At 32.5% G+C, this 25,080-nt stretch overlaps 3 protein-coding genes across 5 annotated transcripts; 2 read left to right on the top strand and 1 right to left on the bottom strand.

Annotated features, from left to right (window-relative positions):
- Positions 1–3,336: 3,336 nt before the first annotated feature.
- LOC111302180 (WUSCHEL-related homeobox 3-like) lies at positions 3,337–5,299 on the top strand. Its single transcript, XM_022898117.2, has 2 exons — positions 3,337–4,287; positions 4,755–5,299. The coding sequence occupies exons 1-2, from the start codon at positions 3,907–3,909 to the stop codon at positions 5,064–5,066; spliced, it is 693 nt and encodes a 230-aa protein (XP_022753852.2). The 5' UTR covers positions 3,337–3,906; the 3' UTR covers positions 5,067–5,299.
- A 3,496-nt stretch (positions 5,300–8,795) lies between these two features.
- On the top strand, positions 8,796–14,070 carry LOC111301436 (uncharacterized). Of its 2 annotated transcripts, XM_022897068.2 has the most exons (4): positions 8,796–9,197; positions 9,331–10,311; positions 10,399–13,578; positions 13,784–14,070. In XM_022897068.2, exons 2-3 carry the CDS (start codon positions 9,414–9,416, stop codon positions 13,563–13,565), a joined length of 4,065 nt encoding a protein of 1,354 aa, XP_022752803.2. In that variant the 5' UTR covers positions 8,796–9,197; positions 9,331–9,413; the 3' UTR covers positions 13,566–13,578; positions 13,784–14,070. The 2 variants fall into 2 exon arrangements, with proteins under 2 accessions (XP_022752803.2, XP_022752802.2); XM_022897067.2 differs by having other exon boundaries at positions 9,331–13,578.
- Positions 14,071–14,598: 528 nt separating this feature from the next.
- Positions 14,599–21,246, bottom strand: LOC111301437 (kinesin-like protein KIN-5D). Of its 2 annotated transcripts, none has more exons than XM_089744864.1 (23): positions 20,923–21,246; positions 20,317–20,521; positions 20,091–20,220; positions 19,716–19,871; positions 19,165–19,641; positions 18,852–18,949; positions 18,618–18,774; positions 18,394–18,463; positions 18,214–18,290; positions 18,054–18,107; positions 17,891–17,971; positions 17,684–17,795; positions 17,359–17,445; positions 17,097–17,272; positions 16,855–17,016; positions 16,663–16,770; positions 16,424–16,582; positions 16,256–16,339; positions 15,923–16,128; positions 15,703–15,804; positions 15,518–15,627; positions 15,300–15,451; positions 14,599–15,174 (listed from the first exon to the last, which is right to left on the bottom strand). In XM_089744864.1, exons 2-23 carry the CDS (start codon positions 20,484–20,486, stop codon positions 14,938–14,940), a joined length of 3,165 nt encoding a protein of 1,054 aa, XP_089600990.1. In that variant the 5' UTR covers positions 20,487–20,521; positions 20,923–21,246; the 3' UTR covers positions 14,599–14,937. The 2 variants fall into 2 exon arrangements, with proteins under 2 accessions (XP_089600990.1, XP_022752804.2); XM_022897069.2 differs by having other exon boundaries at positions 20,317–20,506.
- Between the last annotated feature and the right edge of the window lie 3,834 nt (positions 21,247–25,080).

Here is a 25,080-nt window from a genome sequence, read left to right as displayed (position 1 = left end):
ACAACAGACAAAGTTATATCAGCCACCATCGTTGGCTAAAACGGGGTAATGATTGCCGATCATGCGTTGGGAATCCATCAAAAACAAAAAACCAGAGTAAAAAAAAAAATAACTGAAGAAGGAAAGTTTACTTTGCGTGTATTACTAATAAATATTTTTAAAGTGTTTTTTTAATAAAATAAAAAGATTTAAAATTATGTAATTTCTATTTTTGCTTTGAATAATTTAATTTTGAAAGTATAAAAATAAATTTTGGAGTAAAATTAGTATGAGCATCCGATTGCTCTTTAAGTGCCAATAGATTGCCCCTCCTTATATATTTTTTATTAGAAGTTCAAAATTTTATCCGTTGAACATGATATTTTGTTACAAAAATGATGATTCTTTTGTTCAAGTGATACCTTTTTATAAAAAATTGTTCAAAATTTAAATTGATGGTTATTAATAATTTTATTAATTTTCATTTAACATAATTTTACATCCAATTTTTGAAAAACTAAACCATTAATTTTTGTTCACTTTTATTTTCTAATTCAAAGGTTAGTTGTATTAAAAAAGAATTTGACTTGTAATTGTATTATTCTATAAGCATTGTATTTTGAGATAATGTTTTCAAGAATCTATTTACACTATTATCATAGGGAGAAAATTATTACTCTTTTGTTTCAATTTGTTTGGTTGATATTAATGTTCATGAAATTTAAGAAAAAAAATTCTGATTTTAATGTAATTAATATTAAAATTAAAATTTTTTGATAAAATTAAAATTTCATGATTTTTAATATAAAAAAGTAAAAAAAATCATAAAAATAATTTTAAAATATAAAAATAAGATTTTAGATGTTAAAAAAATATAATTTTAGAATATCTCAAAAATAATTATGGATAAAAGAAATGAAACAGAGGAAATAGATTAAAAGAATCTTCTTAGAAATGTATTACTTAAAATTTTTCATTTATTTTCTTGAATTATTGAATTAATCTCCGATCACTAAATTCAACACAATTTTAATACAACAGTTTATTCTTGCGGGATGAGAACAAGGGAGGTTGATGAACGGCTGATATTTAATGGGAATGTTGGCAGAGAGAAAAGACCATGCGAAGGCAAAAGGACAGTGCCTTGGACTGCATGCATTTATGGGTTTGTCCACGCCTTACGTCACTGAAACCAATTTGAACAGAGAGAGAAAGAGAGATGGCGAGCTGTTCCAGTGCAAGAGCTTGAGACCCCTCCCTGCCTATGACAAATGAGGTTGAAAAAACCATACAGCAAAACGCGGTTGGGAAGGCAGCTCATCAATGGGAGAAACAGAGGTGCTATTATTGTCACGCTACATCTATCTTCAAACTTCAAACATCAAACAGTTTTGAAAGTGCTCAAAAAACCCTGAATGCTAATGAAAAATGATTAAATAAACAGTTATTGGATACCTTACAATTAGAGCAGCAAACACAATCACAAATGACAAGACCTTGGTTGGCTTCCTGGCCGGGTTTTTGAGTACCCTGACAGTCATATCAGTAACCAAATCTCTCCTCACTCTTCTCCTTTTGTCCAGGATGTGGTCAGGATGCCAATGGAAAAGTGTCAGGATACCAATGGAAAAGTAACTAATAGCTGAAATATCGTTAAATGTAGCCATGCATTCACATGAAGCAAACAGTTATTTTTTTTTCTTTTTTTTTTCCCTTTCTCACAGGTAAATTTAGTTTTTTCATTTTTATGATGAAAAATGAAAGGCACTCGGTATTTTGAGCAATGTTTTATATATATATATATATATATTATTAAAAATTAAAATTTGTTTTAAAATTAAAAGTTTATGGTTCCTAAAAGCTGAGAAACCAACCCACTTCCTACATACACGTACAAGTATCATTCTTGAAGAGAATCATGGCGATGGGGTTGGAGGAAAAATTCAAGAGGGCTCTTTATTTATTTATTTGGTATTATTACTGCTGTTGACTGAGACTAATCATATACCTATCTTTCCAATGCTCTTTCTTTTTGATGCCCCAAAGTTTTAGGATTAAAGAGATTATTTTATTTTTAAGGTCAAAATAAATAGTTAATTTATAAAAAAAAATTTATGAATATATTTTAAAAATTTTAATCATTTACATCAACCGTTTCAATACTCTTTCACTACTAAGTTTTTTTTTTTCCCCAAATAATGTGTTACATTTTGTGAAAGTTTATTATTATTATTATTATTATTATTGATGCTAGAGAAGAGATATATTCAATTTACTCTTGTGACGTCAATTTTTTTATAGAGAATGCCCCACTTGTGAGATATGTCTTTACAAAGATAGACCCCACTTTGCAATATAAAAAATAATAATAATAAATCAATAGTTCTAAAAATTTAACAAACTAAAGTCAATAAAGTATATATATTTTTTAAAGGCAGACTATTATATTATTAGAAGGAAGTTCAAGATAACATAAAAACAGTTTAGAAAGATACTATTCCCCCTGACTCTTTTTTTTTTTTTTTCACTTTGTTTTAAAATGTTCTAAAATTATATTTTTTAAACACCTAAAACTCTTACTTTTTTATATATATTTTTTATTTTTTACATTAAAAATCATAAAATTTTAATTTTTTTAAAAAATTAAAATTAAATATATTAAAATTAAAAAGATTTTTTAAGCTCCATAAAAAATTAATACATGACAAACATTTTAAGACCAAAAAAAAAAAAGTCACAACACAATTAAATCACAATATTGAAGTGCCCGAGCGAGAAATTTCGGATTTAATCAAGCCGTCAACCATAGAATTTGTTCCTTAAAAAAATGTGCTTAATAACACGGCACTATATTCATCATCATTTTAATTATCGGTTTCATATAAGTTGCTAGCTAGTAGTAGTATTTTTTTTTTCTTTATAAATATATATGAAAAATATTTGAGGGGATAAAGGGTATTGAAAGTTTTTAAATTTATTTCCTTTTATATAAGAAGAGACAACAATCATCCTAAAAAAGAAATGAAAGGATAATATAATAACTAATTTGATTGTTAATACCACTTATGAGTTTACTATTAAACAACTCGAATTCAAAATGTGATTTTTCTAACATAAAATATTGTTAAGTACATAATATTTATCATGGTAAATTTTGAGCTCTGACTATAACAAACAAGACTTGTCCCTACAAATCTTACCCCTTTTAAGAGGGAGATCAAAATTTTACTAAAAACATATAATGTTATTAAGATGAAAGAAGTGGTGCTAAAAAGTAATAATAATGCAAAAATGGGGGGTACTTGGTGTGTGAATAACTTCGTCTGCAATCATGGCGGCCGAAGTACGTAGCTCATGCTCATGTATGCAAAAGCCAATTGCTTCATCAACGCTTATCTGTAACGTATTAAAATTTACTTGCTGTTGTCCCCGACCAACACCATTAAAATTTTTGCTTAGCTTAGGTGTGCCTAGCTAGGTGCTTCATATCCACTGTTTGATAGCCAAAGTAAATATTGACATAATCATTCGAGTTTCCCCTAATTCATTCACTCACCCTCTACCTTGGTTTCCAGATTCTATCACTTTCTCTTTCTCAGCTGTGCAATATAATTATACTGAAATCCAACACTTGAATGCCCCTCTCAGGGAAACCGGAAACATCAGCATGACAACGCTGCACTTGTACTTTTTCCACACTATTAGACCGTCTCTCTCCTTCCTTTTGTCTCTCTTACTTTACTTCTCTAACACTGCGTTTGCATATATTGGAGTTTTGTTATTTGCTCTCTCTTCCCCTTTGTCCATCTATTTATACCTGTTTTTTGAAACCCTTTTTCTCAACCCAAAACCAATAACCAGGGTTTGCAGTAGTACTGCGAGTCAAATCTTAGGGATCTGTTTGTTTGTTTGTTTGTTTGTTTTGTAATGTCTCCAGCAGCCTCCTCTAGGTGGTGTCCAACACCAGAACAGCTTATGATCTTAGAAGAGATGTATAGAAGTGGGATTAGAACCCCAAATGCCTCTCAAATCCAACTAATCACTTCTAACCTCTCCGCCTATGGCAAGATTGAAGGAAAGAATGTTTTTTATTGGTTTCAAAACCATAAGGCAAGAGAAAGACAGAAGCTTAGAAGGAAACTTACCAAGCAACTACAGCTACAACAACAACTTTATCATCATCAGTATCAGCATCAGCTTCAACAAAACCTTCCTAACCACCATTTTCTTCACTACTTTGATTCTCCTGCTGCCTCTCCTGCTTTTCAACATCTTTCATACTATAACTCAGCCAGTCTTTTTCCCCAGGTAAAAAAGAAAAAAAAAAAAAAACAAGTGTAACGGTTTTTTGCAGGAAGAGAAAAATAACTGATGAAAGATATTGTACATAAAATTTAAAATTTAGAATTATCTTAATGTCCTATGCATGCAGCCATTGTTTTGTAATTTTTCTAACTGACAGGAAACCTAATTTTATGTACAAATATTAATAACCCAAAGTTCAAATATCTTACACACCATTGTGTGCATGCATGGTACTTTGTTTTTATTCGTTTTGATTCAATGACACTAAAAATCAAAATTGTCTTATTTGCTATTAGCTTTTAAATGAAGCAAACAAATCTATTCACTTTATTTGTTTCTTGACCCTCTTCTTCGCTGCTTAATCTTAGTACTGTACTATTCCGGTCAGTTTTTTGCATTGAGCTTTTATTATTATTATTATTATTTTTTACCATTTAACCATATTTTGTGGGTAATTATTTTGGGAGCAGGCAGGGATTCATGAGGATGCAGCAGCAAAGCAAGTGATGAACTACACGTGGAAGTTTGACATCCCAGAAAGAGTGGACATGGATAAGGCCATGATGAGAATGAACGGCAGTGATTGGTTAGTGATGGTTGATATGGGTCCCCCTTTATCACCACCATACTACTCAACCACCAGGTCCAGGCCACCCCTTAAAACCCTTGAACTTTTCCCAGTCACAGCCACAAATCTCAAGGAAGAGTGCAACAACTCTCCCAAGCCTCTCTCTTGTATCAGCAATAACCCCACACCTGCTAACCCCCTAACCTTCCCTTAACCCCCCATCCCACTCTTTTATCACTTTTCTTCCCTCTGTCTGACTAGGTTGTAACTTGTAGCCAGGTTTTTAATTTTTGTTTTTTTGATGAAGTGTTCATCTGGTTGTAATTTTGTTTGTTTTTGCTTTCTTGGGTTTCTGCAATGTGTTGTAATTTTTAGGCTGATAAAGATCTAAATTGTCTGTGAGTAATGCTACTGCTCCTATCTTTTACTACTACTATTACTTTTTACCTATTAATCTGCCCTGTTTTTCCCTCTTTCCAATTCAAATTCCCATTTCAAATCATCAGAATTCTAGAATATTGGCTTGAAAAATGTGTTGTTTCATTTCTTTACATTTATTTTCAATTTGTTTCAGCCTGTCTTTTATGCATCTTAAGGCTGGCATATATGTAAGTGCAACACCAGTACTTGATGGACATGGAGTCACATTGAAATCAGCTTTTTTCAAACTGATCTCCGATCTTTCAGACAAGTCAATGCAAATCACCAAAAAAAAAAAAATCATTTAAGGAAAAAAAAAAGGTTGACATGAAACATCAAACCCTCTTCCATTTGGACTCTTTCTTTTTTCTTTTTTTTTTTTCTTCATTTATAAATGCAGTACTCCCTTTATAGTACTCATTAGTAAATGCACTCAAAACCTACATTATTTTACAAACTTTAAAGTATATATATATATATATATATACACATACAGCTGGGCTTGATTATACTTTTAGAACAAGAAAAAGGGTTCAACCTATTAAAATTTTGCTTTTCCAAACTAAAATTATTTGCAATTATTGACATAGTTATAAACAAAGTTTCATTTAGATCTTTTTTTGAAGTTTTTATTCTATCCTTAAACCCTCATATGTTAATATGTACTTGGTTAAAAAGAATATTGTACACTTAAATTCTTTTGAATCCACAACTTATAAGTACAAACTTCAATAATATACAAATTGATCTAAGGAATAATCGACAAAGTTTCACTTAAATTTCTAAGTAATATGAATGAGTTCAAATTTAATCCACTAAACAGTCTAAGCATTACTTGTTGATATAAAGTTGGCTAATTCATAGTAAAAACTAAATTAATAAACATTTAAATCATAAGTTTGATCATCAAACTCGTATAAAAGGTACTTACAGGTTTTAAAAAGAATATATGACATCAAAATTTTGCCTTAAAATGTTGAATTTTTAATTTTAGTAATCAAGATTTAGATTTGGGTAGTTTCAAATTATAAAAAAAAATTAAAGGACCAATAATGTAAATTGATTTTGATTGTGATTACGTAAAACAAATACACATTATTTAATGAATTATATATTATCCAATGGAAAAAACTTAGATAAAATTATTTAGGTAAAATTTATAAAGTTCATTCTTAAAAATGATTTAATAAAAATTTTAATAAAAAATTCAAATTGATATATTGATAAAATTTAATGTGAAGATCAATAATATATAAAAAAATTATTAAAAATATTGTTTATAATTCAAATTTAATCAATATTTATTCAACGGTAAAAATTCTTTCAATATTTTTATTGAAAATATCTATCTAAAAAAATATATAAAAATTTGTTAAATTTTTTTAAAAAATTTACATAATTTATATAATAAGATCTTTTAATTTATTAATTTTGATTTTTAATTAAAAATTTTATAAATTTCATTCAAAAAACTTTATATAAATCTTTTTCTGGAAACAAAATTATTATAACAAAAGCATCATAACAATTATTGGAGCATTTCCACTTGAGGGACAAAAGATATAACTCCTGCCGATATAATTAAATTTAGCATATAACAAGTAAACAAGCAACATGCATAATAAAAGCATGCAATAATAATAAGTATGTATCAGATAAGTGTGAACCAAAAATTTTAAAAACCAGCTCCCAACATTGCATTAAAATCTTAGGCCGTAATAGATTTCAACTGCTAGCCGCCGCCTTTTTCTTCCACACCATTATTTTTTTTTGTACTAATGTCTTTGGCAAAGGAAGCCAAAAAAAGAGGGGATGAAACCAATGGCAAAATCTTCGGAAAATAATTACAAATGACTGTAACATTATCTTGATTCCTGAATTTGAGTTGTAGGCTTGTAGCCAGAAGTTTCCATGGGCCAGAATTGGATTGGGTTTAGGTGGGCCTGAATAGCTTCTTCAATATGTGGGAGATGTAGCAGTTCAACAGTAGAACAAAGCTGCAACAATATCAGCAGGTAATCAAATGCAGGGAGAGAAAAATCAATGGCTTTTCCAAACTCACAGCTGCATGGCTTGATGCGGCTCCATATGGCTGGCCCTTTCGAAAATTGTTACGCCCAAGGTGGTCGACAGTCAACGTGGTCAAGGCTTAGTTAACACGATCTTGCCTTGAGGTAATCCAGATAAGATAAGCTTTGATAGTTATGTCACCTGATTTCGAGAAAATGACTCACTTATCGTCGAAGGAAGGATTCGCTTAAGATTTTACTGATAATATGTTAAGTCAGTCGTTTTAAAATTGATTATTTAACGTTTAGTTTATTTAAAATTATTAAATATAATTCATATTTATCAATTTAAATTTATGGTAAATTTTATGCATATACCTCATTAATTATCAATTAATTAAAAAATAAAATATATAAAAAAATACTATTACACTTTAAAATTTCCCGCCATTAAAGTTTCTTCCACACATTGTACTACTTTAATTTTTTTTTTTCATATTTAATATTAATTTGAGCGTTGAAGTATGTCTCAAAATAATAATTCCGACGTCTTCTAATTGTGTTCTTTAATTACAGGTTCTAGCTGCCTTCCTTTAGCCTCATCTCACCTCTTTTCAACTAAGATAATCCAAAAATACCATTAACAAAAGATACTTGAAAATGTGTCAACAAATGGAAGCTTTGTTATAATAGCAGGTGAAACAATGTATTAAGATCAGCTATACGACAATGCTTTTTTTTTTTTTAATAATAATTGTAGTTTTTTTTTTTTTATATATAATTTTAGTGTATACGTAATTTTCATCTAATTTTTAGTAATATTATTATGTGTGCTTGTTAGCAACTTTTATGTTAAGATTAAGGAAATATTGAACATGGAGTTGCTGATTGTAAGAAATATTTTTTATGGCTTTTTGTTTTTTGGTAATCTTGTGTGAAGAATCAAAAACTTTGAAATATATGATATTTTTTTTTACTTAATCTTCATGTTCTTTTTAGTAATATTGGACTTACTTATTTCTATATTCAATATCATAAGGTTACTAAATCTTAAAATCTTTTATAATTTTCTAATAATTTTGATGTGCAAAATTAATAATCTCAAAATATTATATCTTTAAATGATATCCACATTGATCATAGATAATATTTTTTCTTAACACAATAATTTATAATTTAATCATAACAATTTTTACTTTGAATCTAGAAAGGCTTATATAAATTGAAATGAATAAGAACTTTTTTGTAGTTGAATTGAAATTAAAATAACAATTGCATCAAATGAAAAAATTTTAAAACTTTTTTTTGGAAAAAAAAAGTTTTCGTTTGTGATAAATATAACCTTTTGTTTATCCAATTCCAACACAACCTTTTCCATTGACACTGGACTTCAACTCGAAAAAGGAAACCTTCAAATAAAAAAAAAAAAAAATGAAAGGCGAAGGGGATTGAAACGACGTCGAAGAGGGGAATAGAGGATAAAGAGGGACAGATCCAACGGCCGGAAACTTCCTAAATGATGGGGCACTTTCTCCTGGCTTTCTTTCCCTCTTTCTCTTTCGCACGAACTCAACTCACTGAGTCGAGTCGAGTCACCCCCTTTCTCTTCCTTTCCTCTCTCTTTCACCAAACCCTTAAGTTTCTTTCCACTCTCTTTCTTTCTCTCTTTCCTCAACCTCCGCGCCCCCTGCCCTTTTTCGTCTTTTCCCCTCCAATCTCCATCCGACGGCTACCATTCTTCCACGTCACCACCGTCTTCTTCAACCCCCTTCCCTATCTTCTTCCCATTTTATTTAATTCCCCTTAGGGTTTCCCAGATTTAACCAAATTCTCAATTTTTCCTCTTCTTATTTTTCTTCAATTGAAAAAAAAAAACGAAGAAATCTCCAAATCTTTAATTCCTCGATTCTCTTGAGGTATATTTATTCTTCTCAGTTTCGTTATATTTCTTCAATTTAATTTCATTATATTTGTTTTATTGTATATGTTTTTATTCTGTTTGTAATTTCAAATTTTTGAGAATTTCTTTTGTTTATTTGTTTCTGTTAGGGTTTTGATGAATTGGCTTTATTTGGAAACGGTGAAAATAATATTTTGAAAAATTTAGAATTTTTTTGGCGTTTTATGTTAGTATGGCGATTGAGAAGAATAACTTCAAAGTTTCGCGGTTTGATTCGGAGTTTTCGCCTGGTAGTAGAGATACCACTGTGTCAAGTGATGAGGATGAGCTTCAACGTCGAAGCTCAGCCGTTGATTCTGATGGTGATGATGATGATGATGAATTTGATGATGCTGATTCAGGAGCAGGTTCGGATGACTTTGATTTATTGGAATTAGGTGAAACTGGGGCTGAATTTTGCCAAGTTGGTAACTTGACTTGTTCTGTTTCTTTGGAGTTATATGATCTTCCTGGATTGGGAGATATTTTGTCTCTTGATGTGTGGAATGAGTGCTTAAGTGATGAAGAGAGGTTTAGCCTGACTAAGCTTTTGCCTGATATGGATCAGGACACATTTATGCGAACTTTGAATGACCTTCTTAAGGGTAATAATTTTCATTTTGGGAGTCCTATTAAGAAGTTGTTTGATATGTTGAAAGGAGGGTTGTGTGAGCCGAGGGTTGCACTTTATAGGGAGGGTTTGAATTTCTTTCGGAAGCGGCAGCATTACCATAATTTGAGGAAGCATCAGAATAATATGGTTGTTAATCTTTGTCAAATAAGGGATACTTGGCTTAATTGTAAGGGATACAGTATTGAGGAGCGGCTTCTTGTTTTGAATATTATGAGAAGTCAAAAGAGTTTGATGTATGAAAAATTGGAAGATAAGGATTCTGAATCCTCTGAAAGAGAGGTTTTGGGTGATGGGCTGTGGAGCAAAAGGGTTAAGGACCGGAAAGCTTTGCAGAAAATGGGTCGCTACTCTGGCTATGGGGTTGATCCTAATTTAGAATTCATTTCACAAGGACAGCTGATGGGTTTGGAACCGGCAAAATATGGGAAGCAGAATCCAAAAGGTATATTGAAGACAGGTGGGTCAAAATTTCCTTCTGCAAAAGAGTTTGGCAGCCGCTTTTACCCTGGTTTGGATATTAATTCTGAGCTTTATGGTTTGCCAGGAACTCTTCCTCGACAGAAATCTGAGTCTGGGGCAGCACTCAGGACAAGGGATCGGATGAGGTTAGGTGATGATGCTGAAGACCCAATGTTTGGAAGGGGTATTCAGCGAGACCAAATTGCTGTGCATGATAGCATCATGGGCAAATCTGGTTCATTGAGAGCAGGGAAGAAATATGACCTTTTAAGAGGGGAAGAATTTGCGGATGACAGTTTCATGGGTTTGCCTCTGTCTTCAAAGCATGATTTGCATGCCTATGGTAGGAACAGGGATGTGAATCAGTTCTCTGAGGCAAAAATGTATACTTCAAAGCCACCTAGCATGAGAACATCCTATGATTTTTCCAAAAGGTCCAAGTATTCTGAAAACCATCAGCAATTTGCAGTTGGAGATCAGATAAAGCCTATGAAAGGCCGAACTCCACCGTTGCCATCAAAAGGGAGTCGAGTTGACTTATCCGAGCGCCCTGAACTGTTTTGGCAAAATAAGAACCAAGGAGAAGATTTGTCTGTGGATTCTTCAGTTAGATCTGATGATTGGAATATTAGGAGCAAGAAATGGAAAACAGGGCGAGAGTCTCCTGATCTCAGTTTTAAATCTTATAATAAAGCTTCCTCACCACAGATGAATGACCAATTCTTGCTTTCTGACAGTAGAATGAAATCATCACAAGAGAAGAACAGAGGGAACTATGTGCAAAATGGAGGACCGGTTATGGCCGTTTCAAAAGGTAGTAGAGCATTTATTAAAAATGAAGAAACAGAATCTGACTCTTCTGAGCAATTTGATGATGATGAGGATAGCAATCCTCTAATGAGAAGCAAGGTGGTGTACCCTGGTGGTGTCATAGAAGGTCCTCGGCTGAGGTCTTCGTTGAAGTCTGGCGTAGGTTCTAATAAGACCAAATCTTTGAAGAAAGATAGTATGGAGGATGGATGGTCTCATGACAGAATCACACGCTTCTCCAAAAAGAGCTTTGGGGAAAATGTGCATGTGCCAGGAGTAGAAAGTTACTATTTGAAAGGAAAGCAGAAGGGTAAGATGCATGGAAGAAGTCGCTTGCATAGCTCTTCTTCTAGAGTTTTGGACGAGGTTGACAGGAAAAAGGTTTCCAAGTTGGGCAAGAATGGCCAGTTACGAGGGGAACCTGGTGACAGGTTACACATGTCCTCAACGAGGGCCTACCCTACTGAGAAAAGGCAGAAAGGTGAAGTTGCCTATGATCATTGTATGTCTCAGTCAAATTATCTGTCTAATTATCCTGTTGATGAGGAGGATGCTTCACCTGTGACACTAGCATTGGCAAAGGAAAATAACCTGGGTAGAACTAGGAAGAAGGGCCCTAGCATTAAAGCATATGATCGTGGTGAAAAATCTGAAGCTTCATTGCTAGGATGCAACACAGTGACAAAGAAGAGGAAAGGAAAGGTGTATGTGGCAGATTTTGACAGAACAGGTGAAGATAGTAACCTGCAGTCCAACCTTCAGCTGCAAACTGATGATTCCGTTTTCTTGAAGAAAAAGGGAAAACGGAAAGTGGAGGGTGATGCCGGTACCCCTGATATGGAAGCTTCTGAACCACATGGTGCAGATGTGGGAGTCGCAGATGTGGAGATGGAAACCAAACCACAGAAAAAACCGTTTACTTTGATTACCCCTACAGTTCAGACTGGTTTCTCGTTCTCAATTATACATCTTCTTTCTGCAGTTCGCATGGCAATGATTACTCCACTTCCGGAAGATTCCTTAGAGGTTGGCAAACCTAGCAAGGAGCAGAATGGAAAGCAGGAAGGTGGTGTGAATGGGGTTCTTTCTCAGGACAATACAGTTACCAATAATTTGGACCATTCTGTGCAAAAAAGTGTGCCTTTATTAACTGTTAATGAGATTGTTAATTGTTTAACAGTGAATCCTGGAGATCCATGTATCCTTGAGACACAAGAGCCGCTTCAAGATTTAGTTCGGGGAGTTCTGAAAATTTTCTCATCAAAAACAGCACCTTTGGGAGCCAAAGGTTGGAAGGCACTTGTTGCCTACGAAAAGTTCACTAAAAGTTGGTCTTGGGTTGGTCCAGTTGCTCATAGTTTAAACGACCATGAGACTATTGAGGAGGTGACATCACCTGAAGCCTGGGGTCTTCCTCACAAAATGCTTGTCAAGTTGGTTGATTCTTTTGCAAATTGGCTAAAAAATGGTCAAGAGACTCTCCAACAAATAGGGAGTCTTCCTGCACCACCGCTTGAATTGATGCAAGTCAATTTCGATGAGAAAGAAAGGTTCAGAGACCTAAGAGCTCAGAAAAGCCTTAATACCATTAGTCCAAGTTCTGAAGAAGTGAGAGCTTATTTCCGTAGAGAGGAGCTTCTTAGGTATTCTATTCCTGACAGGGCCTTCTCTTACACAGCTGCTGATGGCAAAAAATCAATAGTTGCTCCCTTGAGAAGGTGTGGAGGTAAGCCAACTTCAAAGGCTCGAGAGCATTTTATGCTGAAAAGTGATCGGCCACCACATATTACGGTTCTTTGTCTTGTGAGAGATGCTGCTTCCAGATTGCCTGGAAGTATTGGCACCCGTGCAGATGTTTGTACTTTGATAAAAGACTCTCAATACATTGTTGAAGATGTTTCTGATGCACAAGTTAATCAGGTTGTTAGTGGGGCCTTAGACCGTTTGCATTATGAACGTGATCCTTGTGTGCAATTTGATGGAGAGAGGAAATTGTGGGTTTATTTACATAGAGAAAGAGAAGAAGAAGATTTTGAGGATGATGGTACTTCATCTACTAAGAAATGGAAGAGGCCGAGGAAAGATACTGCTGAGCAATCTGATCAAGGAGCTGTAACTGTGGCTTTTCATGGAACTGAGGATCAGTCGGGAGTTGATTTGGGATCTGACCTTAATGTTGAACCTTCGTGCATTGATGATGATAAAAAGATGGTGACGGAGTGTCATGATAGACAAAATGCAGAGGACAATGCTGACACCAGTCATGGGTCCGAGCAAGGTAACACTCAGCGGGGTCATCCAATGACATGGGAGCCTCTTGACCAAAATCCTGTGCAAGAGAGCCAATTGCGATGTCAAGAAAATTCCACCAATGAAGATTTTGATGATGAAACTTTTGGGAGAGAAAGCCAAGTTGGACTCCTGAGTGCAAGCTTATTATGATCAAATATTTCAGGTAGTTTTCCAAAGTTTTATGAAATATTCATGGTGTTCATACTTTTGTTTCTTAGCTGTTGGCAACTTTATAAATCTCTTCAACCCGATAATGCTTTAGTCTTAACCATGGCGATCTATTGGCACCTTAAAGAAATGAGATCAAGATATTTGCATCTTTTTGCTTGCGACGTTTCTGACACAGTGAAACACTGACATTTTTGCAGGTCAACATCCACCTAGGCTTGAAGTCGCGGTTGTCATTCTTATTCAAGGTGGGTGTTATACGTTGGAAGGTTAAATGTATAGCGATTCTAGCACAAAATTTAGATTAGAAAGTGATCTTCTGAGGCGCAAGAATGTGTTTTCGACAAGTGGATACTTCATGATTCTGCATTCCATAAATATTTTTTGATTTTATATTTTGATAATTTCAAATATAGTTCATATGTTGACTGAGCTGATAAAACATTCAAATTTGGCATCATAATGTGCCATATAATGCCTTTGCCTAGTTCTTCCCTTTCTGTGCATAAGATTTTGATGATTACATATTCATGCTTGTATTTAACGAAACCTACCTTAGCAGCGCCTCCTTGCAACTTGGAATGAGTTGACTGAAGAGTTTCTCGTTAGATAAAACAAAGTTGAATTAGAAAAATGTTGAGAAATTCCTTTGGTTTGAGTTTATTCGAATTTTCATTCGAAGTTTCAGTCTATTGACTTTCGTAAGAATATTGATTGATTCACTTTGGTACCTCACATTTTCAAGTGGATAAATGAAATAAGAAGCACAACAAAATTCTGCATCTTCATTTATTGTCACAAAAAGTTTTAAGAGCAGGAGAAGGTTAAGACAAACCGTCAATCCATAAATGAGATTTGAACTTCGATATTTTGCATTCAGATCTTAAACTTTAACTATTTGCTAATCCTTATTAGCAATTCTGCATCTTCATTTAAAAAATTACCGGTTTTCCCCTTTTTTTTTAAATGCAAATTTACCTCTGGCTTATCCTATGGTACGGTTGAGGCAATTAAGTTATCAACAAAGTACATTAAAAAAATTATGGAGTAAATATTAAAATTCACCGACCAAAACCGAAAAAAAAAGGCGGGGAGGGGGGGATTTGCAGGAATAGAAATTGCCCCCAATGCGAAAAACTAAAGAGAGGTAAAGAAAATCTGGTTTAGTATCCATGTTGGAGATTTCCTTCATCATCCAGTGGAATTGTTGTTTTAACGAACAAATTAATGAATACAAGACAGGAGCGAGGGAGTTGACGTTCACAGCCATACGTGTTCTGATTCTGTACGCTCCTATTCTTCTTACCACTATACCATTTTTGTTTTTATATGTTGTACTTCGTTCAATTTTTTTTTATATGTTCACAGCAGTGAGTGGAACTCTGGAATCTTTCAAGGATTGGGCTGCTGCTGCTTCATTTGCTGACAACATGGGAAGTTTTACATCTCCATTCGCTAGTTTTAAGGCTTTTGCTTCCCAAAATATCTTCAATAATTCATCAAAAGGAGGCGTTTTGAGTTCCTCAATGGATGACATACTGGGAAGGTTGAACGACCTTTTCCTCGGAGTCGAACAAGACGGCTTGTCAACCTGCGAGTTTAACATTTTCTGCTATAATATTTTATTCAACATTTTCTGATTTTTCTTCACAGTGATCTTCAGTCTTCTCATATGCAACATTAATGAGACAAAAAAAATAGAGCACAAGTTTTTACCATGTACTCGTCCTCCAGACATTTCCCGACATTCTCTGTAATTTCTACGATCTTGTGATAGTGACCACCCTTCAGTTCCCTCAAATCCTCACAACAAGGAACGATCATGGAATTCATGTTCCCACAAGCATCATGGTCAAGTTGTAACGAATCTGCCAGTATTTTGTTGATCAGTTTATCTGATATTTTCATTTACTTTTGTGAATCTAGATACTTACAATCAATGGATGTCAGGTAACTGTTGTTTGCAGTGTCTACATCTTCAATGGCGGTGGACACGGCAGAAGAAAATTGATCGCGGAGGATCTGATTGGCTTCCATCCCTCCCCTAATTGAATAAGAGCAAGATGATCAATGATCTAGATCTGAAAAATTCTAAAACAGTTTTGAGGAAGTATCATACCTAACAATGGAATCCACAGAATCAACATTTCTCTTTTCTAGGCTGAGAAGGGATTCTTGAGCATTCCTCCACTGCTGAGCACTCATTTTTGCTTTCTTCAAACTGCACAGAAATTTTTAGAATGTTCAGTGGATACTAAAAATCCATTAAACTAGAAAACTGATGCCAGGGAAAAATGTACTTAATGCATCATCATCATCACAACACAAAAAACCCATACCAGTTCTGAAGAACCTCCTCCATGTCTTTCTTTCCACTTTCTACAGCAGAAGTATCTTCAAGATGGTGGGATTCTGTGTTTTCCATGTGAATGTTCCATTCAGTTTTAACAACGGAAGTGGACTCTTGCATTATAGACATTTCTTTCTGCAGTTCACTGGTTTTGCCTAATGCATTTTCCCGGAGATCATGGACTGTCATTTGGACCTAAAAGAATACAAAAAAAAAAAAAAAAGAATACAGGAACTTATTCCCCAATCCCCAAAAAAAGTTATCAAGCACAGATCAAGAACGCACAGCCCATAAGAATGTCAATGTTAAAAGCACTAGATACCAGTTTTTTCTTCCTAGCACTTGAACCTGCAAGCAGCTCTGCCACCTTTTGTAACAATTGCTTCTCTTCATAAGCAGCACATTCCTACACGTGTAATAGATTGAATTGTATTTTACCATGAAAGGCTTCAATAAAAGCACATCTGTCTGAATTAAGAACAATAACTACCTCAAACTTCTTTTCAAATTCAGATAATTTGTTGTCATTGACTGTTCGTGCTTCTTCCACGATTTTGGTCAGCTTGGATGCATGCATGTCTAAAGTCTCAAAGAAATTCACTGTTATTTTAGAAATCGACCTTGCATTGTCTACTGCCCTGGAATGTGCCTGTATATGAAATAGAAAGAATGTGCCTCAATAACTCAATTACAGGCTATAACCTAGACACAAAGCAATAAATTACAAACCTCAAGCTGTTGTTGTGCAAATGCAGATAGCTTCTCCTCTTGCTTGTTAAGACTAGTTTGAAGGCCATTAAGTAATGCATCAGCCTCAGAAGCAATTCCTTTGAAGAGCTGAACCATGTAAATAACTTCATAAGCAGAAGAATTAGAAAAGGGGGGTCCACTTAAAACTAGTGCTATCTGAATACAGCTTACATCTTCCAGGTCATGTGAGTGCTTAGAAACTTCAGAATTTAGGTCACCAAAAGTTGACTTGGAATTTCCATCAAGCTCTGTGGCTATATTGTCCAAAGCTTTGATACCTGAACCATATGTGCTCTTTAACTTCCTTAACCTTCCTCTAAGTTCTTCCGTAGCCTTCAGTGATGCAAAGGATAAGCTATTATAGACTATCAATCAAGTCCCGTAATATGTTCAATGTGATGTTGAAACCATACCTCTGACTTCGTTGATACAAAGGACAGCATATCTTCCTCCATGCCTTTCAGTTGCTGCTCTTGTTGAGTCACAGAAGCAGCCACAGTCTTATGCAAGATTTCAAGTTGCTTAGTCAACTGGGACTGGAATTTTTGGATAAGTGCTATGTTTCCATCCTCAAATTTATCCTTCCTTTCTGAAAACCAAACAGCATTAAAAAAGAAACCATTACTTTCAGAGAACAAACCATGCTCAACAAAATGCCCTCTGAAAGATACTAACCGATCTTGGCAAACAAATGCAAGACATCTGATGTGGCATTTTCAAGCTCTGCCCGGAGTTCAAAAGCATGCTCAACAAGTGCTTTCTCTGAAAGAATTAGCAATTAGGTTATTTAATATTAGAACCAGGCATGAGTTCAAACTAGATACAGATACCATATACATTACTTATTATCAGAAATGTGCACATACATGTTAATAAAGACCTTACCTTGTAACTGAAAATAAAGTGACCAAAAAAAATATTAAATCAGGAAAATGAAAAAGGAGAAAAAGAAGATGATGCCCCAGACCAGAGAAGTGTGATCAAGCATCTTTTAACTCACCAGATTTAAGGAGATTAAATATTAAAAACTCCTTCTCTTTAACTGTTGCATTTGCTTGTCTATGTTTATCTTCAAGATCAAATAATGCATTTTCAGTTTCCTCCAGTTTTTCCTGAAAAATGAAATAGAGTTCAGTTCTGTCACAGTATTAAGACAAGAAATGAGTTAATATGACATTTGTCAGTTGACCATCCAAAATTGTGATACCTCCGTCCTTTCAAGTTTCTCACTTAAATCTGCAGTCAACAGCTGCTGTGAATTGTACAGTTCCTGAAGCTCAGTAATTTGCTGCACAAAAGGAAGTATAATTAGCTTGACCGCCAAATGTTAAACCAGGAAGAACTAAAGGGTTGATTTTGATGAAACATACCTTCTCCTTAGATTCTGACTCAAGTTCCATGCGCTCTATGTTTTCAGCCATAGCCTGAGGTAAAAGCTAATATTTATTAATAATAATACTAATAAATTTAATTCACCATGAAACTTGGGACAAACACTTCTACTATTCAAACATATGGTTAGAATCCAACCTTCTTCTCTGCTTCTTCATGGAGATAACGATCTCGTGGAATATAAATTCCATTTTTTTCTCTTGCAGCGTACACCTCTGATTAAACATAAAAAAAGGAAGCAAAAAATATCAAATATAAGAACCAATCGAAGAGGTAATTAAGTCTTCTTGGCAAACAATTTAGGGAATAGTCAACTACCTTGCTTCAGCCGATCAATTTCAGAATATAAATCTTTTATTAAAGCAGATTTCGTCATCTTCTGGTTAATCTGTAATGGTAACAAATTTAATTTATTTCAACGTGTTGCAATGAGAAAAAATAATTCAATTTTGTTTACAAGAGATAATTCTTCTTTATAATACCAGAGAATTTAGCAAAAAAAAAAAAGCTCAAAAGGTGATCCTGATGACTAATTGACTGACCTCTGGTTTGTTCTTGATATTCTTGGCTCGGTGTGCATAATCTAGAGTGCTGAGTGTTTCTTCCAGACAATGGATGGATGGTGATATTGTGGCAATTATACATGTTTTTGTTTTCCCTCCCAAGGAATCCCTCAACAGCCTTGTTAGTTTGCTATCCCTGCCATTTGCAAAAGTATTTATAAATCTTATCCCAAACACAAACAAGATGCTAATGAGAAATTTTCACCCACATACCTATATGGAATATGACCCGAGTGCTCAACGAGTGCATTGATAACACGACCAAGAGTGAGTAAGCTTTTATTAATCTCTCCAGCTTCCCTTGCTCTGCCCTGCAATAGTCAATTTACTTGGGATCAACACTTAAAACATTCAAATATCCTAACATAGACAACATCAAATCACAATCTTTGAAAAAATTGCAGCATAGAGAACTTCTTCATTTTGACTGTTGTATAAGACTATAGCAAGGACAATACTCTTCAGTCTTCCCACACGTTTGTTAAAGAAAATTATACATTAAGGGTGGTGAATAGTGATGCAATACCTCTCTCGCACCAGAACGTGAAATATTCTCAGAACCAGCAAGGTCAACAAGATTCAGTTTTCCACATTTAATCATCTCCTCCCCCTCCGGAGTACATTCCTTAATGTGGATTGTAATAGAAAATATAGAATGAGAACGACTACTTTGTTTGTTAAGTAGAGTCTCAGCCGTGCGCCTTTTAGCAGAACCTTTTTCCAAGATTTTGTAAATTTCATTAGCAGTTGTTACTATCTCTTCTTCCAAGCCTCTGACAAAAACTCCCCCTTTTCCATCTTCCATAAGAGTAATGGGTTTCTTAGATTTATCATCAAAGAATTTCGTAGTTTCCTCTGGTGCCAAAAGATCAGTTATTTCCTCATTGTAAAGCTCTAGAAACGTAACTTTCATACTATATTCAGCATTCTGAGCTTCTAATATATCAAAAATTAGTTTAACAGCTCTTGGTATCACACCAGCATCACTTGGAAATTCCCCATTCTGCATGAACCAAAAGTTCACTTAGAATTGAAAGTAAGCAAAAAAGACCATGAAAAAGAAAATCAAAAGTGAACCTTTTTCCTTGCCCCTCCCTCCATTGTGTATGTTTTTCCAGTTCCCGTTTGCCCATATGCAAAGATAGTGCAATTGTAGCCCTCCAGAACTTCATTCACAATTGGGGACACAGCTAGATCAAATAACTCCTTTTGCTCAGACGATGGACCAAAGACCTAAAGAAAGAAAACAATCGTTACTGAAAATATCAAACCCTTCTGTACCTTTCAAAATTCAACAATAAAAACGCTTTCAACTTTTCTCTCCAAATTTTCTCAAGAACCAAACAATTTATTTTAATAAAAACAAAAAAAAAAAACCATAAAATTTAAACCTCCAATCATCGAAAAATGAAATAATATTAATATATTATCATAAAATAACAAAACTGAAACCTTGTCAAAAAGAAAGGTCCTATCAATTTGTTTATTAGCAATACTCTGTACAGCACAAACTTCTCTTCTACTTTCATTACACGATATCACCACTGGTGTGTGTATTCTCGTTTCATCTTCACTCAACGGCCTATAAACAAACAAATAAAGTCCAAATTGTTGTTATTAATCTTATTCATTTGATTAAATAACTAATTGGAAAGAGTAAAGAGAAGAGAAAACTTACCTGCAACGTAAAATAACCTGAACATTAACGCCTTTATCTTTATCATGTTTGGAACTTGAATTGGACTCTCCTGATCGCAGATCTCGCACCGATTTATCACTTAAACGTGGCGTTTGCAATGGAGATAGCGATACCAATCCTCCTCTTCGTTGCTGCTGTGAAGATTCCATAGCGGAAAGCTCTAATGATTCTGCGATTCAAAGCACTGTGTAACGACACTGAGCCAACTCGGATAAAGTGAATATGCGTAGCATCACTCCAAGAGTTAAATACATGTACGTTTCTTTTATGAATCTAAAAACGTTTTAGAACACTCGGTGACTGAAGAAGAAGAAGAACTGAAACTCAGTGAGTTAACTCTAACACTGATGAATCAGTTATACTACACAAAATCATCATTTTGAGATATATAGAAAGAAAATTAGAATAAAAAGAAAAAGAAAATTGTTAACTTTATACATAGATTTGAAAATTAAAAATAAGAAGAAAAAATGTAATTGAAATTTATGTGTAGATTCGGATCGGAATCAACCGATTTAGAGTTTTTTTGGAACAAAAAAAAAAAGAAAGAGAATCGGCGACGAAAGTTCTTAAGTGAAAACTTACAATTAATAAAAATGCCGACGAGTTGAAAGGAAATCCAAGCGGCGACGATTCTAGAGAGAGAAGAAGAAGAAACTGAGAGCTTTAGGTTGTAGAGAGAGAGAGTTAATGAAATCCATAACGATTTTTTATTCATTTTTTAAAAATAAAGAAGAGAGAGAACGCTGAGAGCTTGAGAAAGAAGAGAGGGAGCCTGAAGCTTTTGGTTCGGATTTGACGGCGTTAGCTTGAATTGACCGTGGAGGGACGGCAGCAAGTTTTGGGGAAGGTTACGTTAACCGAGCTTCGTACATCGTAATATCCGACCGTTGTAAAATGGAAACAAACGACTAAAACTAAAAGGGCATCACATATAAATGCATTTTGAAAAAAAATTCAAAAAAAGAACGTATATTGAAGATTAGTAAAGTTGCCCCTCACTTTCCAAAATATTACGAGATTACCTCCCTTTTTAAATTTGAGAGGAAGTTAAGCAGTCATTAATTAAAGTTTTTTATGTGAATGGGGGACAATAATTGATTGTAGGTTTTCTGTTAACGAGGAAAGCTGGGAACCACTATAAGAACCAATGGGCCCATTAAAAGTGTTTTTTTTTTTTTTTTCAAATTAATTAATGATTTTTAATTAATTTATTTGTTTTGGATAGCATTAATAATTTTAAATCCTATAATATGATAAAATATTAAAAATTATATAAAAATAATACAATCTAAATCTTTTGGATTTGATAAAAATAAAAAATATATTTTATATTTGATATATCATCATAATTATGACATAATATTTTTTATATTTTATACAAAATAAATATAATATGAATATATGAATTATCAAATTTTAATAATAATTGTTTTATTTTTTTAATGAAAAGAAATTTAAATTTTAGTAACTAACATTTTCTTATAGAAAATGTAAATTTTTTTTTTCATGAAACCTATTGTGAAAGTTTTATTTATTTTATTTTATTTTTCCTAAAGTCAATGGAAGAACATTTGAATTTTGAATCACATCATTTTAATGTGGGAGATTCATGTTAACAAAAAAATTGAAAGCATTTATATCCCAAAATGGATAAAGTAGAATTTTTTTTTTCAAAAACTCTTCCAAATTGAAAATTGAAATTATTTAAAATAAGTAAAGAGATTATGTTCCTTAAAATGTTTACTAAAATATAATTAGCTAGTTTGTGCAAATCATTTAATGTAGCAATTATCTAATTCTATTTTTGAATTTAAAAAATTTCACAATCAATATATCAAAATCGAATTCTTTAAAAAAAACTTAATTATGAAAATTATTTTGAAAATTGTAATTTTTATAGAAAAAATGAGTTGCTTTTTATTTTTCCCTTCCTTAGTTAATTAGATAATTAATTTGGTTTTAGTCCCAATGAAAATTAAAATTTTCCTACCTAAATATCACCCTTTATATTATATACCTTTTCATACATAAAAGCACCAAACAATCAATGCTGTGGAGGAGAGTAGTATTTATTAAAATCTTTTGGTCTATAAATTGATGATTTGTTGCCTTGCTTTTACATGATAAAGACTCCCAAATATTGCACAATTATTATTTCTTTGTCTCTTTTTGAAAAAAAGGGCTTGAAAGATTTGAAACCAATCTTTGTCATATCTTTCATCCATTCAATTAAATTTGGTAGTGTTAAAAATATTAACATATATATATATATATATTAGGTAAAATTTTCAATAAATATTAATTGTTCTATTACAAATATTCATTTCAAATAAGTTTAAATATATCTGCATTAATATTAATGATACTCTTTAAAGATAAGTTACAATGGTCTTATATTACTAAATTGAAAATTAGGATATGAATTTTCAAAATATATTATTTTTTTCATATAAAAAAAATCGTAATTTGATGATAGAAAAAAAAATTACACGTACTAATAAGACCTTGGTTTAGTACCAAGAAAGAGGTCCTAAAACCTTGAAATTTTAAATTCAAATCTTATTTTGTAGATTCTGTTGCTTAATAATGTTTTAATTTGTCGATTGATTATTCAGTGATTGTAATTTTGACTATGATGTTATATTTAATTATTCAATTCATTATATGAATATAATATTTGTTTATGATTGTAAATTGAAAAAATTATATGAATTAAAATTTAAATCTCATGCTTACTAAATACAATATTATTAAAAAAATTTTATGAATTAACTAAATTAAATCCTAAATTTTGAATATATATCTCAAGTTTTATACGTTATGTTTCGAGTTTATACAAGATTAATTACTTATCTCATTCAATGCATAATTATCAAGCTTAATGTGGATAGTACTCTAGTGATATTTACATTTAAGAAAATGAATGAACCACCTCTCTTCAGTTTAACTATATATAAAAAAATTCTAAAGGAACAAAATTTTTCTTGTTATATATATTATTTTTTAAAAAATCCATAATATTATAGTATGAATATATAATTTTTTCTAAATTCGATTTCCACTATTAACAATTTTTTTATAAACAATTTATAAATCTAATATAATTTTTTTTGAAGTTTGTGATATTTTTTAATCTTAAACGTAATATATATATAGCCTTCATGTATTCATCAACATCAAATGGATAATTGAATTTAGAGAAATTAAATGCATGGATATACCAATACATATATATACCTACCAGAAATGAATTTAGGGAAAGTAATGTTTTTGAAAAGGAAAGAAAAGAAAAATCTACAAATTGAAAAAGTAAGTGTACCAAACACCATTGAAAAAAGATTAGGACAATTATGGTCAAGGGGCAGTAGCAAACTCTGTAATCCCAAAACAAGCATTTAACTAACAAAATTAATTCAACTTAATTTATTTGATTTAATTATGAGAATAAAGTTGTTATTGGATTAGGAGGTGTTGATTTAGGTAAAATGTCACAAAGGTTGGGATAGAAAGAGGAAAATTAATTTTTAAAAAATGAAAAAAAAAAAAGGAAAATTGTGATGATAATAGGAAAAGAAAGACAAAGGGTGGGGTTTGTATGTGGTGGCAAAGACGCCCCCACTTGACAAAGAGTGATGGGAGGAGGCACATGCCCCGTCCGTTGCTGCCAACCTCTTCATTTCAAAATGCCAAAAGGGTAAAAAACAAAAAAAAAATAATTATTGATTTAATTCTTTAAAAATTTAATTTTACCGATTGAGTTTTTATTAAATGAAAATTGATTAATTATTTTCATCCAATCAAAAACTAATTGCATGAAAATATATATTTATAAATTTAATTAATTCAAAATAAAAATTTTAGTATTTATCAAATGTTTAAATGAATATTAAATTTTTTTTTTACCCTTATGCCTTTCAAAATAATCCTTTTAGATTCTACTGCCTTCTGATGGTAAAAAAATAAATGCAATAATCGTAAAGGTTCTTACCTAATTTGGGATGTATTAAAAGTAATCAATTAAGATAGATTGATCCAAAATTTTATTCAAATCTAATATAATACTTATGGGTACATAAAAATATGTTGAATCGTTTTTTTTAATGAATCGTTGCAATCACAATTTGAAATATTAAAATCAAAGATATCAAATAAGAAATAATATTCTATTTTAATCTAAAAATCTCACATTAAAAATGTCTTATAATTATGCATGCACGTTAACACTTTGCTCTAGTCTAAATATAATACAATAGTTTGACTTCTTCAAATTAGATCCATGCATGTGCAAGAATATGAAGGATGAATTCCTATATTAACAAGTAGCTAGGTCACCTAGTCTTAATAAAAAAAACGATTGTCAATAGCTTGAAAGCAATCATATATAAAAAATTTGATGTCATTTAACTTCATTTTAACTACTTTAGACAGGTAACTGCATCTTCCATGGCTCTGGAGTGAAAGGAATATGACAAATTAAGTCTTATTATCTTTGCTTCCCTTCATCAGAAGTAGAGAAATATTGCAGCAGCAAGGGATGTTACCTGTCGTTCTCTGAGGGTGGAACAGCAGTTTGTTTACTTGGGACATACCCTTGCTTTTCTTTCTTACATTTTGCATTTGAAAAGAGGACTTGTTTCTTTCCGGTTTCCACTGTGAAATATATAAATAAATAAATAAATTAAAAAAAAAAAAATATATATATATATATTATCCTTCTGTTATTTCAATTCCCAACATATA

This window comes from Durio zibethinus, chromosome 15 (assembly GCF_047325235.1).
Source record: "Durio zibethinus cultivar Kanyao isolate XHJ-2024 chromosome 15, ASM4732523v1, whole genome shotgun sequence".
NCBI classification, from domain to species: domain Eukaryota; kingdom Viridiplantae; phylum Streptophyta; class Magnoliopsida; order Malvales; family Malvaceae; genus Durio; species Durio zibethinus.
The sequence above is the reverse complement of the archived record's forward strand: the minus strand, read 5'-3'. Positions and strand labels throughout refer to the sequence as shown.

What these genes read in the sequence shown, in the direction of transcription:
- LOC111302180 (XM_022898117.2), top strand. Translation starts at nt 3,907, where the DNA reads ATGTCTCCAGCAGCCTCCTCTAGGTGGTGTCCAACACCAGAACAGCTT. An exon ending in CAGCCAGTCTTTTTCCCCAG is followed by an intron (nt 4,288 to 4,754) that starts GTAAAAAAGAAA and finishes TTTTGGGAGCAG; the next exon opens with GCAGGGATTCATGAGGATGC.
- LOC111301437 (XM_089744864.1), bottom strand. Translation starts at nt 20,486, where the DNA reads ATGGAATCTTCACAGCAGCAACGAAGAGGAGGATTGGTATCGCTATCT. An exon ending in AGAAACTTGAAAGGACGGAG is followed by an intron (nt 17,796 to 17,890) that starts GTATCACAATTT and finishes TTCATTTTTCAG; the next exon opens with GAAAAACTGGAGGAAACTGA. An exon ending in ATTTAATCTCCTTAAATCTG is followed by an intron (nt 17,446 to 17,683) that starts GTGAGTTAAAAG and finishes TAATTCTTTCAG; the next exon opens with AGAAAGCACTTGTTGAGCAT.
- LOC111301436 (XM_022897067.2), top strand. Translation starts at nt 9,414, where the DNA reads ATGGCGATTGAGAAGAATAACTTCAAAGTTTCGCGGTTTGATTCGGAG.